Below are 14,392 nucleotides of genomic sequence, written 5' to 3'. Positions count from 1 at the left end.
TTTTTTTTTTTTTTTTTTTTTTTTTTTTTTTTGAGTATTAAACACTCTATTATGGTAGTTTACATTAACTTTTATTAAAATTGGAACGACACAATTTTGTTTTTCTATACTTGTTTTTGAGACATTATTCAATCTCCCTTGCTGTAGTCTCTTGAAAACTGTACCCTGTTGATGAATTCCGGTTATGAGAGAGGTTGAAATTACTTTGAAAGGTGTATTAAGAAAGGAGACTGATGAGGATAATTCTGGCTTGTTGGGCGGTGAGAAGCAAGAAAATTGAAGGGAAGAGAGCTGTTTTGGTGGGATGTCACCACTATTTAGTATGACTCTGTAGGCAAATTAGTCAGTTATGTCTTGATGTGGACTTGTTAACATTTAATTTTTTTGTAACCGCTCAGGTCCACTACTAGCAAATACCGTTCTTTTTGGGTTTTTCCTTTTGGCTTCCCCCTCAAGGCTTTAAAATGCGTCTCTTAGGAAGAGGTTTTCACACCTTTATAAAGAATGCTTTGTTTTCCTCTCCAATGTGGGATCTCACAGTTCACTTCTTTTGGTGCCCATCGTCCTTGTTGACACTCGTTCCCCTCTCCAATCGATGTGGGACCCCCAATCCACCTCCATCAGGGCCCAACATCCTCGTTGACACACCGTCTAGTGTCCACCCCTCTTCGGGGCTCAGCTTCCTTGCTGACACATCGCATAGTGTCTGGCTTTGATACCATTTGTAACAGCCCAAGCCCACCACTAATAGATATTCCTCTTTGGGCTTTCCCTTCTTGGCTTCCCCTCAAGACTTTAAAATGCGTCTGCTAGGGAGAGGTTTCCACACCCTTATAAAGAATGCTTCGTTCCCCTCTCAAACTGATGTGGGATCTCACAATTTTGACTTGCGGTTTGGTGCCATTGTTGAAGGAACTAGAGTTGAGTTCACATGATCATATTCGGATGGAATTTGCATTTGTCTCTTGGTCCTTCAGAGCACTTGGACAAGTTGTACATAGTAGAATTGATAATCGTTTTTTTGTAGAACACTATGATTACTTAAATATCATGTTGATGCTCATATAATTAATAAAGATATCGTTGAGCTTTGTAATGCTTTGTATTTTATTTATCGGAGCTTTTTAATGTTAATGGTGCTTGTAGTTGATGATTTTGGTTGATGATGCGGGGGGAGACTGGCCTATGATCGGTCATGCACCATGGTATGGCTGCAATCTTGCAGATTTTGTGATGCCTTTCTTCTTGTTCATTGTTGGGATGGCCATTGCACTCGCCCTGAAGGTTCAACTTCTGTTAATAATTTTTTTTTGACAACATGTATTGGAGTATGTTTTAACAGTGTTTTTCTTGTTCCTGGTCTGGTTTTTATTTATAGAGAATACCGAACCAACTTATGGCCATCGAAAAGGTCACTCTTCGAACTTTAAAACTCCTATTCTGGGGCCTTCTATTACAAGGTCAGTTTTGGCTCCAACTCTCTTCTCTTAGAGCAGTGCACTAAAGACTGAGGTGCAATCAGCTAAAGTTCCCTTTTTGATGTCACTTTTCGTGCTGTTGTAGTGTTCTGCTATATAACTAGAAGAATATTTTTATGCGGAAATCGATGGGAAAACTCTTCATTGCTGTGAATTTTCTATATCCTACTGCCATCTATCTGACGATCCAAGCATGAAATGTTTGACACGTTGCAATCATGCGCTGGGAGTCTCTACGTATGATGGTAGAGAGGGTTATTGTCAGACTACATATGATAAAAGTGTATTCTAGGAGGGGCAAGAAAGTTATGTGAGAATATATTTAGGGATTTAGGTTACATAATGTCTTGGTAGGGAAGATTGGTATTTGAGTAGAGAGCGTTTCTATTAATCTTTTGGGAACAAAGAGTTTTTTCCCTCTTGAATAGGATTGTGAGATCCCACATCGGTTGAGGAGGAGAACGAAACATTCTTTATAAGGGTGTGAAAACCTCTTCCTAGCAGACCCGTTTTAAAAACCTTGAGGAGAAACTCGAAAGGGAAAGCCCAAAGAGAACAATATTTGCTCGCGGTGGGCTTGAATTGTTACAAATGGTATTAGAGCCAGACATCGGGTGATGTGTCAGCAAGGAGGTTGAGCCTCGAAGGGGGGCCGACACAAGGGGGTGTGCCAGCAAGGATGCTGGGCCTCGAAGGGGGGTGGATTGGGGGGTCCCACATTGATTGGAGAAGGGAACGAGTGCCAACAAGGACGCTGGGCCCCGCAAGGGGTGGATTGTGAGATCCCACATTGGTTGGGGAGGAGAACAAAACACTCTTTATAAGGGTGTAAAAACCTCTCCCTAGTAAATGTGTTTTAAAAACGTTGAGAAGAAGCCCGGAAGGGAAAGGCCTAATAAGACAATATCAGCTAGTGGTGGGCTTGGGCCATTACAGGCCTGAAGGTTTCTTAGGTTACCTTTTGAACTTTTGAAATCTTCCTCTCGGAGTAGTTTATGAATTAGTACCTATCAGTAATCTGTTCGAGTAATATGAACATTGAGGTTCTCTAAAAAAAAAAAAAAAACATTCGAACAAGATCAAGCAGCAGGATGACTGTTAGTGAAAGAGTGAGTTATTGAATGATTGATGAGAAGATTGAATTATGAATGAGTTATTGAATGATTGATGAGAAGATTGAATTATGAATGAGTTATTGAATGATTGATGAGAAGATTGAATTATGAATGAGTTATTGAATGATTGATGAGAAGATTGAATTATGAGTGAGTTATTGAATGATTGATGAGAAGATTGAATTATGAATGAGTTATTGAATGATTGATGAGAAGATTGAATTATGAATGAGTTATTGAATGATTGATGAGAAGATTGAATTATGAATGAGTTATTGAATGATTGATGAGAAGATTGAATTATGAATGAGTTATTGAATGATTGATGAGAAGATTGAATTATGAATGAGTTATTGAATGATTGATGAGAAGATTGAATTATGAATGAGTTATTGAATGATTGATGAGAAGATTGAATTATGAATGAGTTATTGAATGATTGATGAGAAGATTGAATTATGAATGAGTTATTGAATGATTGATGAGAAGATTGAATTATGAATGAGTTATTGAATGATTGATGAGAAGATTGAATTATGAATGAGTTATTGAATGATTGATGAGAAGATTGAATTATGAATGAGTTATTGAATGATTGATGAGAAGATTGAATTATGAAGAGCAAGAATGCTCTCCTGACGTTTAGTGAAAGAGTGAGTTATTGAATATATTGAATTATGAAGAGGAAGAATGCTATATGTTATTGAATAATATTGAATTATGAAGAGGAAGAATGTTATATATATATTAATACAAAAAGATATTTAGAAGAAAATCTATCTAAAAATTTGGAGAAAATCTGGTAACAAACCAGTAAACAAATCAAAAAAAATCTAACTCCCGAGATTTAATTAGATACTAACTAACAGCAATCTAAACAAATACGTGATCGTTAACAATGACTCTTTGGGATAGTTACAAGGATATATATATTTTAGTGTTTTCATTGTTTTTCCACTGTCATAATCTTCACTGCAAAGTGATAAGTTAAGGTCGAGACCTTTTGATTATGATAGAATCACCGTTATCAGCTTAAAGGCTCTTATTTATTGGCATTATATCGTGCAATATCAGTTTTTTTGGCTTAACAAAACTCGACTTTGCTTCAACTATTTTGTTTAGGTGGCTATTCCCATGCGCCAGACAAACTGACTTATGGTGTTGATATGAGAAAGATAAGGTTATGTGGCATTCTCCAGGTACTTTGATATTGAGATTTATATTTGTTTAAATGATTACAGAAGTTGCTAATATATTTTTGAATCGTCTTTTACAGAGAATTGCTCTCGCATATTTGGTTGTGGCACTTGTGGAAGTACTTTCAAGAAAAACACAAGCCTGTGATGAACCATTTAATCACTTTTCAATATTCAAGTCATACTTCTGGAATTGGTAACCACTTGCATTACTATTCATCCATTATCTTTATGTTGAGGATTGTTGGGAGGGAGTTCTACATCGGCTAATTTAGGAATGATTATAGGTTTATAAGTAAGAAATACATCTCCGTTGGTATGAGGCATCTTGGGAAGCCCAAAGCAAAACCATGAGAGCTTATGCTCAAAGTGGACAATATCATACCAGTGTGGGAATCCGTGATTCCTAACATGTTATCAGAGCCATGTTCTTAACTTAGTCATGTCAATAGAATTCTCAAATGTCGAACAAAGAAGTAGTGAGCCTTGAAGGTGTAGTCAAAAGTGACTCAAGTGTCGAACAAAGGGTGTACTTTGTTCGAGGACTCTAGAAAAGGAGTTGAGCCTCAATTAAGGGGAGGATGTCGAGAGCTCCAGAAGCCTCAAAGGAGGCTCTAACTTTGTTTGAGGGGAGGATTGTTGAGGATCATTGACTAATTTAGGGAATGATCATGAGTTTATAAGTAAAGAATACACCTCCATTAGTATGAGGCCTTTTGGGGAAGCCCAAAGCAAAGCCATGAGTGCATATGCTCAAAGTAGATAATATCATACCAGTGTGGAGATCCGTGATTCCTAACACTTTATTATTATTATTATTTTTTTGTTGCAACGAGGATGATTTTTCCTTCTTAAATCGCAGGCTTGTCGGAGCTTGTATTCTTATTGTTTACTCTGCTCTCCTTTATGGAACATACATTCCTGATTGGCAATTTACTGTCACTGACAGCGATAGTGTTCATTATGGAAGAAACTTCACTGTAAGTTCTTCGTGATCATCCAACTTATTTCAAATCACCATTCAATTCACTTTACAGCGTTTGGTTTCAATGACAGAGTAATTCCAATTTTTCCTTTCAAGTCTATGATTTGATGGATCTATATACTATTTATTGAAAGGATTTTCTTGCCAAAGCTAGGATTATATATTCTAAGCTATTTCCATATCAAATTTAGGTAGCTTGTGGTGTAAGAGGAAGTCTGGATCCTCCATGTAATGCCGTGGGATATATCGACAGAAAAGTGCTGGGAATCCGTCACATGTATGCACATCCTGCTTGGAGAAGATCTGAAGTGTGTAGATACGTTATTTGCATCTCGTAAGTTGATGACATAAACTTTTGATGGCTCATAATATTTGACACTGTTTAAGTGCTGCAGGCCTGCACTGAGAATTCTCCATACGCAGGGCCTTTTCGAGATAATGCTCCATCATGGTGTTTTGCCCCGTTTGAACCTGAAGGAATTTTAAGGTCTGTCATGCTGATATAATTCAATATTATGGATTCTGATTTACTTGAGGATTATGCTGATATAATTCAATATTATGGATTCTGATTTACTTGAGGATTATAGATTATTCAATGCTCAATTTCTGAGTTCATCCACAATCGTACTAGAATATGGTGTTTTTGTTGGAAATAGTTGGCACTTGAACATATCAGGTGGGTTTGCTAGATAGAGAAAATGGAACCTTAAAACGCGTATGCTAGATAGATATTGTCCTCTTTGGGTTTTCTATTTCTGGCTTCCCCTCAAGGTTTTTAAAATGCGTATGCTAGAGAGAGATTTCTACACCCTTATAAGGAATGTTTCGTTCTCCTCTCCAACCGATGTGGGATCTCACAATCCACCCCTCTTAGGGGTTCAACGTCCTCGTTAGCACCATGCTCGGTGTCTGGCTCTGAGACCATTTGTAACATCCCAAGTCCACTGCTAGCAGGTATTGTCCTCTTTGGGCTTTCCCTCTCAGGCTTCCCCTCGAGGTTTTTAAAACGCATCTGCTAAGGAGAGGTTTTCACACCCTTGCAAGGAATGTTTTGTTCTCCTCTTCAACCGATGAGGGATCTTACATGAAATATGCTTAGAAATACTGAAATTCTATTTACTTTTGCAGCTTCATAGCGACAGAGAATTGAATGAAATGAAATGTTTGAAAAAAATTCGTACTCGTTTCTTATTTATGAGGAACTCATAAACAGAAGTTGATAATGAACTATCAGCTTTTGTTCATTATAGTTATAAAACTAGATTATTTTGAACTTCATCAAGGGTACACATCCTTGCAACTGCAGCTCGATATCTGCCATTCTGTCCTCAATTATTGGAGTGCATTTTGGGCATGTTCTAATTCATTTTCAGGTTAGTTCTTGTTCATTTGAGCTGTATGATTCGATCTTTGTTCTAGTTTGATCCCTAAATGCAACCTTTTCGTTCCTATATTTTAGTTAAATCTTCCAAAACTCCCTTGTTATTATTGGCTTGTAACGTCGTTTTTACGTCACATATTCTATTTAGATGTGACGGAGAGATGATGTCCTAGTGATAGTATAAAGTATAAGAATGCACCGCACAAGAAACTTGCAAGAATTTGGTAGTCGTAGGGATGTTTTGGACGATTCAACCAAACTACAGTGATTATGGTTTAACTTCTAAAACTATAAGGATAGAATTGATACAAAGCTTGACAGGGAACTAAATGCTAATCAACATTTTTCAATTCTTTGTATGCCATTTGACGCTGCTTATACACAGGATCACTCAGCTAGGCTGAAGCAATGGGTTACAATGGGCTTCACTCTTCTTATTTTAGGACTTGTTCTTCATTTCACTCATGGTGTGGCACATATCCAACTGTCAAATCTGTGCAACTTTTGCTGTATTTATCTTCGTTTATTGCAAATAACAATATGCGTCTTTGATCGATGCAGCGATTCCATTAAATAAGCAGTTATATACGTTTAGCTATGTCTGTGTGACATTGGGAGCTGCAGCATTGGTTTTCTCAGTCTTCTACGCTTTGGTACTCTTCTCTTCTTTTTTAAACTACTTTTCGGTTATGTTCCTGCCATAATTCAGTTGTATTTAAGGATAACAGTTTTGTGCTTGTATGCATATGAAGTTGTGAGATCCCACGTCGATTGGAGAGGAGAATGAAGCATTCCTTATAAGGGTGTGGAAACCTCTCCCTAACCGATGCATTTTAAAAATCTTGAGAGGAAGCTCGAAAGAGAAAGCCCAAAGAAGACAATATCTGCTAGCGGTAAGCTTGAGCTATTACAAATGGTATCAGAGCTAGACATTGAGTGGTGTGCCAATGAGGGCGTTGGGCCCCCAAGAGAGTGGATTGTGAGATCCCACATCAGTTGGAGAGGAGAACGAAGCATTTTTTATAAGGGTATGGAATCCTCTCCCTAACCGATGTGTTTTAAAAACCTTAAGGGGAATCCCAAAAAGAAAAACCTAAAGAGGACAATATCTGCTAGCGGTGGGCTTGGTCGGTTACAAATAGTATTAGAGTGAGACATCGAATGGTGTGTCAGCGAGGATGCTGGGCCCCCAAGGGGGGTGCATGAGCGGTGTGCCAGCAAGGGTGCTGGCCCCCAAGGGGGTGGATTGTGAGATCCCACATTAGTTGAAGAGGTGAACGAAGCATTCCTTATAAGGGTGTGGAAACCTTTCCCTAACCGACGGGTTTTAAAAACCTTGAGGGGAAGCCTGAAAGGGAAAACCCAAAGAGGACAATATCTGCTAGCGGTGGACTTGAGCGGTTACAAAAATATTATCAGAGCCAAACACCGAATAGTGTGTCAGCGATGACGCTGGCCCCTAAGGGGAGTGGATTGTGAGATCCCACATCGGTTGGAGAGGAGAACGAAACATTTCTTATGAGGGTGTGGAAATCTCTCCCTAACAAACACGTTTTAAAAACCTTAAGGGAAAACCGAAAAATGACAATATCTGCTGGCGGTGGACTTGAACTGTCACAAAGGTTCTTCAACTTTCTTCACTATATTGATAAAAGTTTCGCTTTTCCCATCGGAGACAGGTTGATATCTGGGGTTTGAGGTACTTGTTTCTACCATTGGAGTGGATTGGGATGAACGCGATGCTCGTGTATGTTATGGCAGCTGCTGGCATTTTTGCAGGTTTCATCAATGGATGGTATTATGAAGACCCCCACAACACACTGGTCTGTTCTTTTCTTTGCTGTTTAAAAAATAACGTATACCATCTTTTATTTATATTGGACAAAGAAGATTTAAGGTAGAAAAGTAACGTAGCAAAGGATCAACATGATTAGTAAAAGTTCTAGAACTGAAATAGAACAAATTTGAAAGGACAAAAACAAAATTTTTGCAAGTTTAGGAACCAAAATAGAACAAATTTGAAAGTCTGACAAAAACAAGATTTAAACTCACGAGTTGACAAATGAACTCAAAGTCCAGTTTTTGGTTCCCGAGTCTGTTCTAATCCATTATTATCTGTGTAACATATCCATGGCAGATCTATTGGATAAAGAAGCATCTTTTCATTGGAGTTTGGCATTCAAAAAAAGTGGGCATTCTCTTGTATGTGATCTTTGCAGAGATCCTGTTTTGGGGCCTCATCTCCGGGATCTTGCATCGGTTCGGCTTATACTGGAAGCTGTAAAATAGTTTTCTTATGTTCTTGATTCCAAAAGCATCGTCTGTTCATACAGATTGTCCTCTCTGTGTTGGGGATCGTCTCCGCTATCTTGCATTGCTTCGGCTTATACTGGATAGCTGAAGGATAGTTTTTTCTTATGTACTTGATTCCAAAAGCATTGTTTGTTCATACAGATTGTCCTCTCTGTGCTCGGGATCGTCTCTGGTATCTTGCATCGGTTCGGCTTTTACTGGATAGCTGTAGGATAGTTTTTTCTTATGTTCTTGATTCCAAATGCATTCTGTTCATACAGATTGTCTTCTCTGTGTTGGGGCATCGTCTCCGATATCTTGCATTGGTTCGGCTTGCACCTAAGCTGTAAAATAGTATTTTGATTGTTCTTGATGCCAAAGCTCTGTCTGTTGTGTTACTGAAAGGAATGGTTGAACTGATTTTCTGATGTATATTTAGAATGTTTCAGCTTCTCTATCTTGTTCATCAATCAAGCATAATAGCTGATTTTGATACTCTTCATGTTTAATTTTTTCTTTTAGTCTTCCTTTTAAGGTTTTAAAACTCTTATAATAAGAGAAGGTTTCCACACTCTTATAAATATATCAGCCAGACACTGGATGATGTGCCAACTTTCTCGCTGTTCTCCGAAGGGGGTAGACAAGAGGCGGTGTACCAATAAGGACGTTGGTCCCAAATGGGTGGATTTGGGGGCGATCCCACATCGATTGGAGGAAGAAAAGAGTGTCGAGGATGTTGGGTCCTGAAGGAGGGGTGAAATGTGATGTCCCACATTGGTTGGGAGGAGAACAAACACCATATATAAGTGAATGGAAACTTCCGCTAGCAAATGTGTTTTAAAGCCTTGATGGTAAGCTCGAAAAAGAAAGCCCAAAGAAAACGTCTCAATCAAATGAATTTCGTTAGGGTGGGGCTCATCAATTTAATTAGGATCGGTTTTATGATGAAACAATTCATTGCATTGATCAAATCCAATATCAATAAACCATTTTACCTATACTCATTAGATAAATCCAATTTTTCATTCCTTAATGAACGACTATGTGGATAAGATATATTATGTACATAAATTATTATTTATAATTTATAATAATTATATACACTAGACTCATCGGGGCTAGTGGCTTATTCAGAAATTGAATCAAATAGGCCTTTTTAACTCAGTGGTCGAGTAACGCCATGGTAAGGCGTAAGTCATCGGTTCAAATCCGATAAGGGGATTTGGCTTTTTTCATAAAACTACAGCCGTAGTATTCATATTTGACGACATATTTTTTTTTTGTAATAAAAAAAGTAAAAACCATATAATTTCATTCAATTATAAAAAAGATATCTCTAGTCTGAATATTAAAAAATTATAATAAATTCATAAACTTTCCATTTTTTTAAATTACGTTTATGGACTTCAAAAAGTTTTCTAAATTTATATATGGCATATATAATATATATATATATATTATTTATTTATTAATTATTAATAAATTTTTTAAAAAATTAATTAGGTACAGGGGAATTATTACAAATATGGGAAATATTTTGGAGACAAATATAAAAATTTCACAATAATCTCTAGTTTTTCTCTGGCAATAGCCCACATTTATTACAGGCCCAATTGTGAAACAGGTGGGCTCGTTAAATTTTCAGCCCAATTGTGAAAGGCCCAATAAGATCGGCCCAATTAGATCTCTTCTAATTTCTTTCTTCGGCGACAAGTTAAAATCTTCCATTTCCAATCTTTTCTTTCCCTTCTTCCTCTCTCCATCTCTGCTGGTCTCGTTTAGCTTCGTGCAATTTCTGCAACTCGACCTCCATTGAATTTCATCCTAATGGCGACAGCTATGGTTGAAGATTCCAATTTCGAAGACGATCAGCTTGCTTCCATGACCACTGACGACATTGTTAGGGCTTCTCGTCTGCTTGACAACGAGATCCGAATTCTCAAGGTCCTGAATTCTTCTTTACTCTTTCAATCATGTACTGTTCAACTTTTTTAATGTTGTGCGTGTATACTTGAGTAATTTTGGAGTTCTTTTCGGTCTGTTTTGTTCTTTTGTTTCAGTTACTGAAAAATAAGCTCTCCTGTCTCTACCTGATTGTTTTTATAATTTTTTTTCTTCGGCGGCGTTATTTAAGTTAAATTTTCAATAGGTAGTGGAGGTTTCTGATTTTTCTGACTGGTTATTGGAGTGTAGGAAGAGGTGCAAAGAACAAATCTGGAGTTGGAATCAATCAAGGAAAAAATAAAGGAGAACCAGGAGAAGATTAAACTCAATAAGCAGCTGCCTTACTTGGTCGGGAACATTGTCGAGGTATGCTGTTGGCTTGTTATGCTCTCAAACTAATTCTTTTTCTCTCAAAATTATTTGTATCTGCGTTTCACTTCGTTCTTGTAGCAAACCCCAGGTTTACCTTTTTATGTTAGGCTCCGAGATGGTTACATTTTGTATATGAAGTGAAATCAATTATGTCCTTGCGTCTTGCAAAGGCTGGTGGACTGGAATTGTTTTAATATTTTTATTAAAATACATAAACTAAACAGATATATTCTGGATTCTAATATTTATGCGAGGTTTAGTTGGAATTGTTTCCGATGTAGATTTTCTACATCAAGCCAAGGAAATGCGTGGGAGAAAGTTCACATTATTTAATCTTTGAAGTGAATCTGTGGAAAGTATGCTATTGGATATAATGAAAGAAAGGAATAATAGCTATTTCATAGGTGGTCGGGTGGTAATAATATTTATTTATGCTTTGTTTTCAGTTTTCTTGTTTCTCTTTCTGAGCCAAAAACCTCGAGTAACTTGGGATTTTTATTACGTAGATTCTGTGATAAAAGGTGCTCTTTTGAAGTTTCTAGTATTCATGGTTTAGAGATTTATGCTGTCATTTTTCTTAAGAAATTGCTGCGTCTCTTCCTTCAATTTTCCATGTAATGGTGTGTTAATCATGGATGTGTTTTTTATTCTACACCCTCTTGGAACCGCGGTTGATGTGTTACTTTTAACGCTTGTAAGGTTGATTTTGTCTCATTTTAAGTGGGCAAGTTGGTTTTGTTGAGAATTGGTCCACATTCGCTGAATTCTGTTCTTTCCTCCCTATTGATTTTTCAGATTTTGGAAATGAACCCAGAAGATGACGCAGAAGAAGATGGTGCAAATATTGATCTTGATTCACAAAGGAAAGGAAAGTGTGTTGTACTGAAGACATCCACTCGCCAGGTTACTGTAACCAGATTCTTTTATGTGATCATATTATGTTCTCCACTGTTCTTACTGTCAATGATTTTACGTCAGTAAAATTTCTTCAACCACAATTTAGGTTGGAATGAATATAGTTAGTGTAATATTTTGTGATTTAAAAGTATGATAAATTTCTAACTGATTGTGTTCACTGACTCGTATTGTCATGCTGAATCATAAGATATGTTAATAGCATAAAACGGGCAAGACGGTTATGATTATCAAGATTTCGTCAGTTTGATAGTCTAGAAACATGATGTGTTTGCTAGAAAAGTCTCAGTCCTCTTATTGTCCAGAAATTGGCAAAAAATGTATTAAACGTTAGGTTTTCTTGGCTGCAGACTATCTTTTTACCTGTTGTTGGACTTGTGGATCCTGATAAATTAAAGCCAGGTGACTTGGTTGGTGTAAACAAGGATAGTTACCTGATTTTGGATACTCTGCCATCTGAGTATGATTCTCGAGTGAAGGCTATGGAGGTTGATGAGAAACCTACAGAAGACTACAATGACATTGGAGGGCTGGAAAAGCAGGCACTTTCAGACACTTGATTTTGTCCACTAGTTCATTACTTTGCAGGTTATATTGGATGTCATTTTTAATTGATCGTTACATTAATGGCACAGATCCAAGAACTAGTAGAGGCCATTGTCTTGCCCATGACTCATAAAGAGAGGTTTCAGAAACTAGGAATTCGTCCACCTAAAGGTGTGCTTTTGTATGGACCTCCTGGCACTGGGAAAACTTTGATGGCACGTGCATGTGCAGCACAAACAAATGCTACCTTCTTGAAATTGGCTGGCCCACAACTTGTTCAGGTACAGATATGCTTAGGAAAAATAGTTATTGGGTCAAGAAACCTCAGAAACTTATCTCTCTTACAAGTTTTCTTTGCATCATACTATATTAATGAAGCTAAAAGGTTATTTTTGATGTCCCTGATTCAGTTGAATTGGCTTCATGTGGTTTTTGTACCCTTTTATTTCTCTTTCCTTTTATTAGACATGTCTAATAGCAATGTAACTTGGAATTATCGCAGATGTTCATTGGTGATGGCGCGAAACTTGTTCGAGATGCTTTTCAGCTTGCAAAAGAAAAATCCCCCTGCATCATTTTTATTGATGAAATTGATGCTATTGGAACCAAGCGATTTGACAGGTCTGTTAATGCTTTCCCCTTTCAGAATATTCATAAAATTCTCTTTTATTTATTTATTAATAATTATTTTTTGACTGCAGCGAAGTAAGTGGAGACAGGGAGGTGCAACGAACCATGCTGGAGTTACTCAATCAACTGGATGGGTTTAGTAGTGATGAACGCATTAAGGTCTTTCTTTTGTTCCTTGAATTATTTTGATATCAATAGTTCTGTGGTTCCACATCAGGGTAGGGTGGGGGGTTTATGTTGATTGATCAGCATTTGACTTCTAAAATCTCTTGGCCTTTGGGCCGTTTAGTATTTCATGATGTTTCATTTTCATTTTCATTTTACTAAATTAGAATTTTTATTATTTCAGGTTATAGCAGCAACAAATCGTGCTGATATTCTTGATCCAGCACTCATGCGTTCTGGTAGATTAGATCGGAAGATTGAGTTTCCTCATCCAACTGAAGAAGCCAGGGCCCGAATCATGCAGGTTCTTATGCTTATCTTATGTTTTTTGTGTTGCTTCTTTTTCTGTTTTTTTCCCAGAAATTTCCAAGGCAGCAAAAAATTTCCCTCTAAATCTTTCAATTTTGAAAATTTAGAGGACAAATGAGAGAGAACTATAGAATTTTAACTTTTTTTCTAGAATATAATTTCTTAATCTACGATGAGCTAAGAGGTCTTCCTCCTCTCCGCTTTGCCCATGTTTTTCCGTGTAATATGTAGATTGTTTATTTGTCATTTCATAATTGTTATAAAATACAATTTTAGATCCACTCGAGGAAGATGAATGTCCACCCAGATGTCAATTTTGAAGAATTAGCTCGGTCCACTGACGACTTCAATGGTGCACAACTAAAAGCTGTTTGTGTTGAGGCCGGCATGCTGGCTCTTCGCCGTGATGCAACTGAGGTGCTCACTCTCTCTCTCTCTCTCTTACACGTACACGCATCCTTAATCAACATATAAGGGTGCTCTGTCTCCTCATGCATCTATCTTTCTTCCTTCTGACTCGGAAAATATATCAATTTTGTGGCTGCCTCATAATAACAGTTGGATTATTCTATATGCCTCCTAATAATTACTCGATATAATTTTGAGGCACATTTACCATTTTTCTCACACATCCAATAGTGAAAAGTTGATAGCCACATTGTGGCCAACTCTTTAAATAATTTATGAACCCAAAAGTTCCCAAGGCGTTGGATTGAAGGCCTATCGAAAACCCTCGATGTCTCTTGGAATTGGCGTTAGGATTCTATGCTTTTGAGTTTTCAATTTTGTGTCGGATCCTTTGCCTATTGAATATTTATTTGTTTTTTTAAAAAAAGATAATTAGACACTTGAACTTTGTTTGACATTTCAATTTTGTGCTAATGCATTTGTGAGTTTTAAAGATGTCTAAACAATAAGTGACTAATTAAACACAACATTGAAACTTTAGGGACCTCTTAGATGCATCGAACTTTAGAAATTTGTTTGATGAAGCAAAAAAAAAAAAAAAAAAAAAAAAAAAAAAAAAAAAAAAAAAAAAAAAAAAAAAAAAAAAAAAAAAA

The 14,392-nt window shown here is 37.0% G+C and overlaps 2 protein-coding genes across 4 annotated transcripts in view; both read left to right on the top strand.

The window, feature by feature from the left end:
- The window catches only part of LOC111493777 (heparan-alpha-glucosaminide N-acetyltransferase), a 10,284-nt gene extending 1,339 nt beyond the window's left edge, over positions 1–8,945 (top strand). For 2 of the 3 annotated variants that reach the window (XM_023143624.1, XM_023143625.1), the window contains exons 3-14: positions 1,147–1,284; positions 1,379–1,460; positions 3,716–3,792; positions 3,870–3,985; positions 4,652–4,769; positions 4,966–5,082; positions 5,170–5,261; positions 6,084–6,150; positions 6,544–6,625; positions 6,720–6,811; positions 7,838–7,981; positions 8,296–8,945. In XM_023143624.1, the coding sequence (XP_022999392.1) occupies positions 1,147–1,284; positions 1,379–1,460; positions 3,716–3,792; positions 3,870–3,985; positions 4,652–4,769; positions 4,966–5,082; positions 5,170–5,261; positions 6,084–6,150; positions 6,544–6,625; positions 6,720–6,811; positions 7,838–7,981; positions 8,296–8,442 (1,272 nt within the window). In that variant the 3' untranslated portion in view covers positions 8,443–8,945. Of the gene's footprint in view, positions 1–1,118; positions 1,285–1,378; positions 1,461–3,715; positions 3,793–3,869; positions 3,986–4,651; positions 4,770–4,965; positions 5,083–5,169; positions 5,262–6,083; positions 6,151–6,543; positions 6,626–6,719; positions 6,812–7,837; positions 7,982–8,295 lie in introns of all 3 variants that reach the window. The other variant, XM_023143626.1, reaches the window with a different exon arrangement.
- Positions 8,946–10,175: 1,230 nt separating this feature from the next.
- LOC111493767 (26S proteasome regulatory subunit 6A homolog) overlaps positions 10,176–14,392 on the top strand; it is a 5,454-nt gene continuing 1,237 nt past the window's right edge. Inside the window, exons 1-9 of the mRNA XM_023143610.1 lie at positions 10,176–10,394; positions 10,644–10,760; positions 11,562–11,669; positions 12,032–12,223; positions 12,317–12,508; positions 12,730–12,848; positions 12,929–13,016; positions 13,207–13,326; positions 13,608–13,748. Coding sequence (XP_022999378.1) covers positions 10,278–10,394; positions 10,644–10,760; positions 11,562–11,669; positions 12,032–12,223; positions 12,317–12,508; positions 12,730–12,848; positions 12,929–13,016; positions 13,207–13,326; positions 13,608–13,748 — 1,194 coding nt within the window. The 5' untranslated portion in view covers positions 10,176–10,277. The remainder of the gene's footprint in view (positions 10,395–10,643; positions 10,761–11,561; positions 11,670–12,031; positions 12,224–12,316; positions 12,509–12,729; positions 12,849–12,928; positions 13,017–13,206; positions 13,327–13,607; positions 13,749–14,392) is intronic.

The sequence above is a fragment of the Cucurbita maxima genome, unplaced genomic scaffold (assembly GCF_002738345.1).
Source record: "Cucurbita maxima cultivar Rimu unplaced genomic scaffold, Cmax_1.0 Cma_Scf00019, whole genome shotgun sequence".
NCBI lineage: Eukaryota > Viridiplantae > Streptophyta > Magnoliopsida > Cucurbitales > Cucurbitaceae > Cucurbita > Cucurbita maxima.
This window is presented reverse-complemented; position numbering and strand designations above follow the sequence as displayed.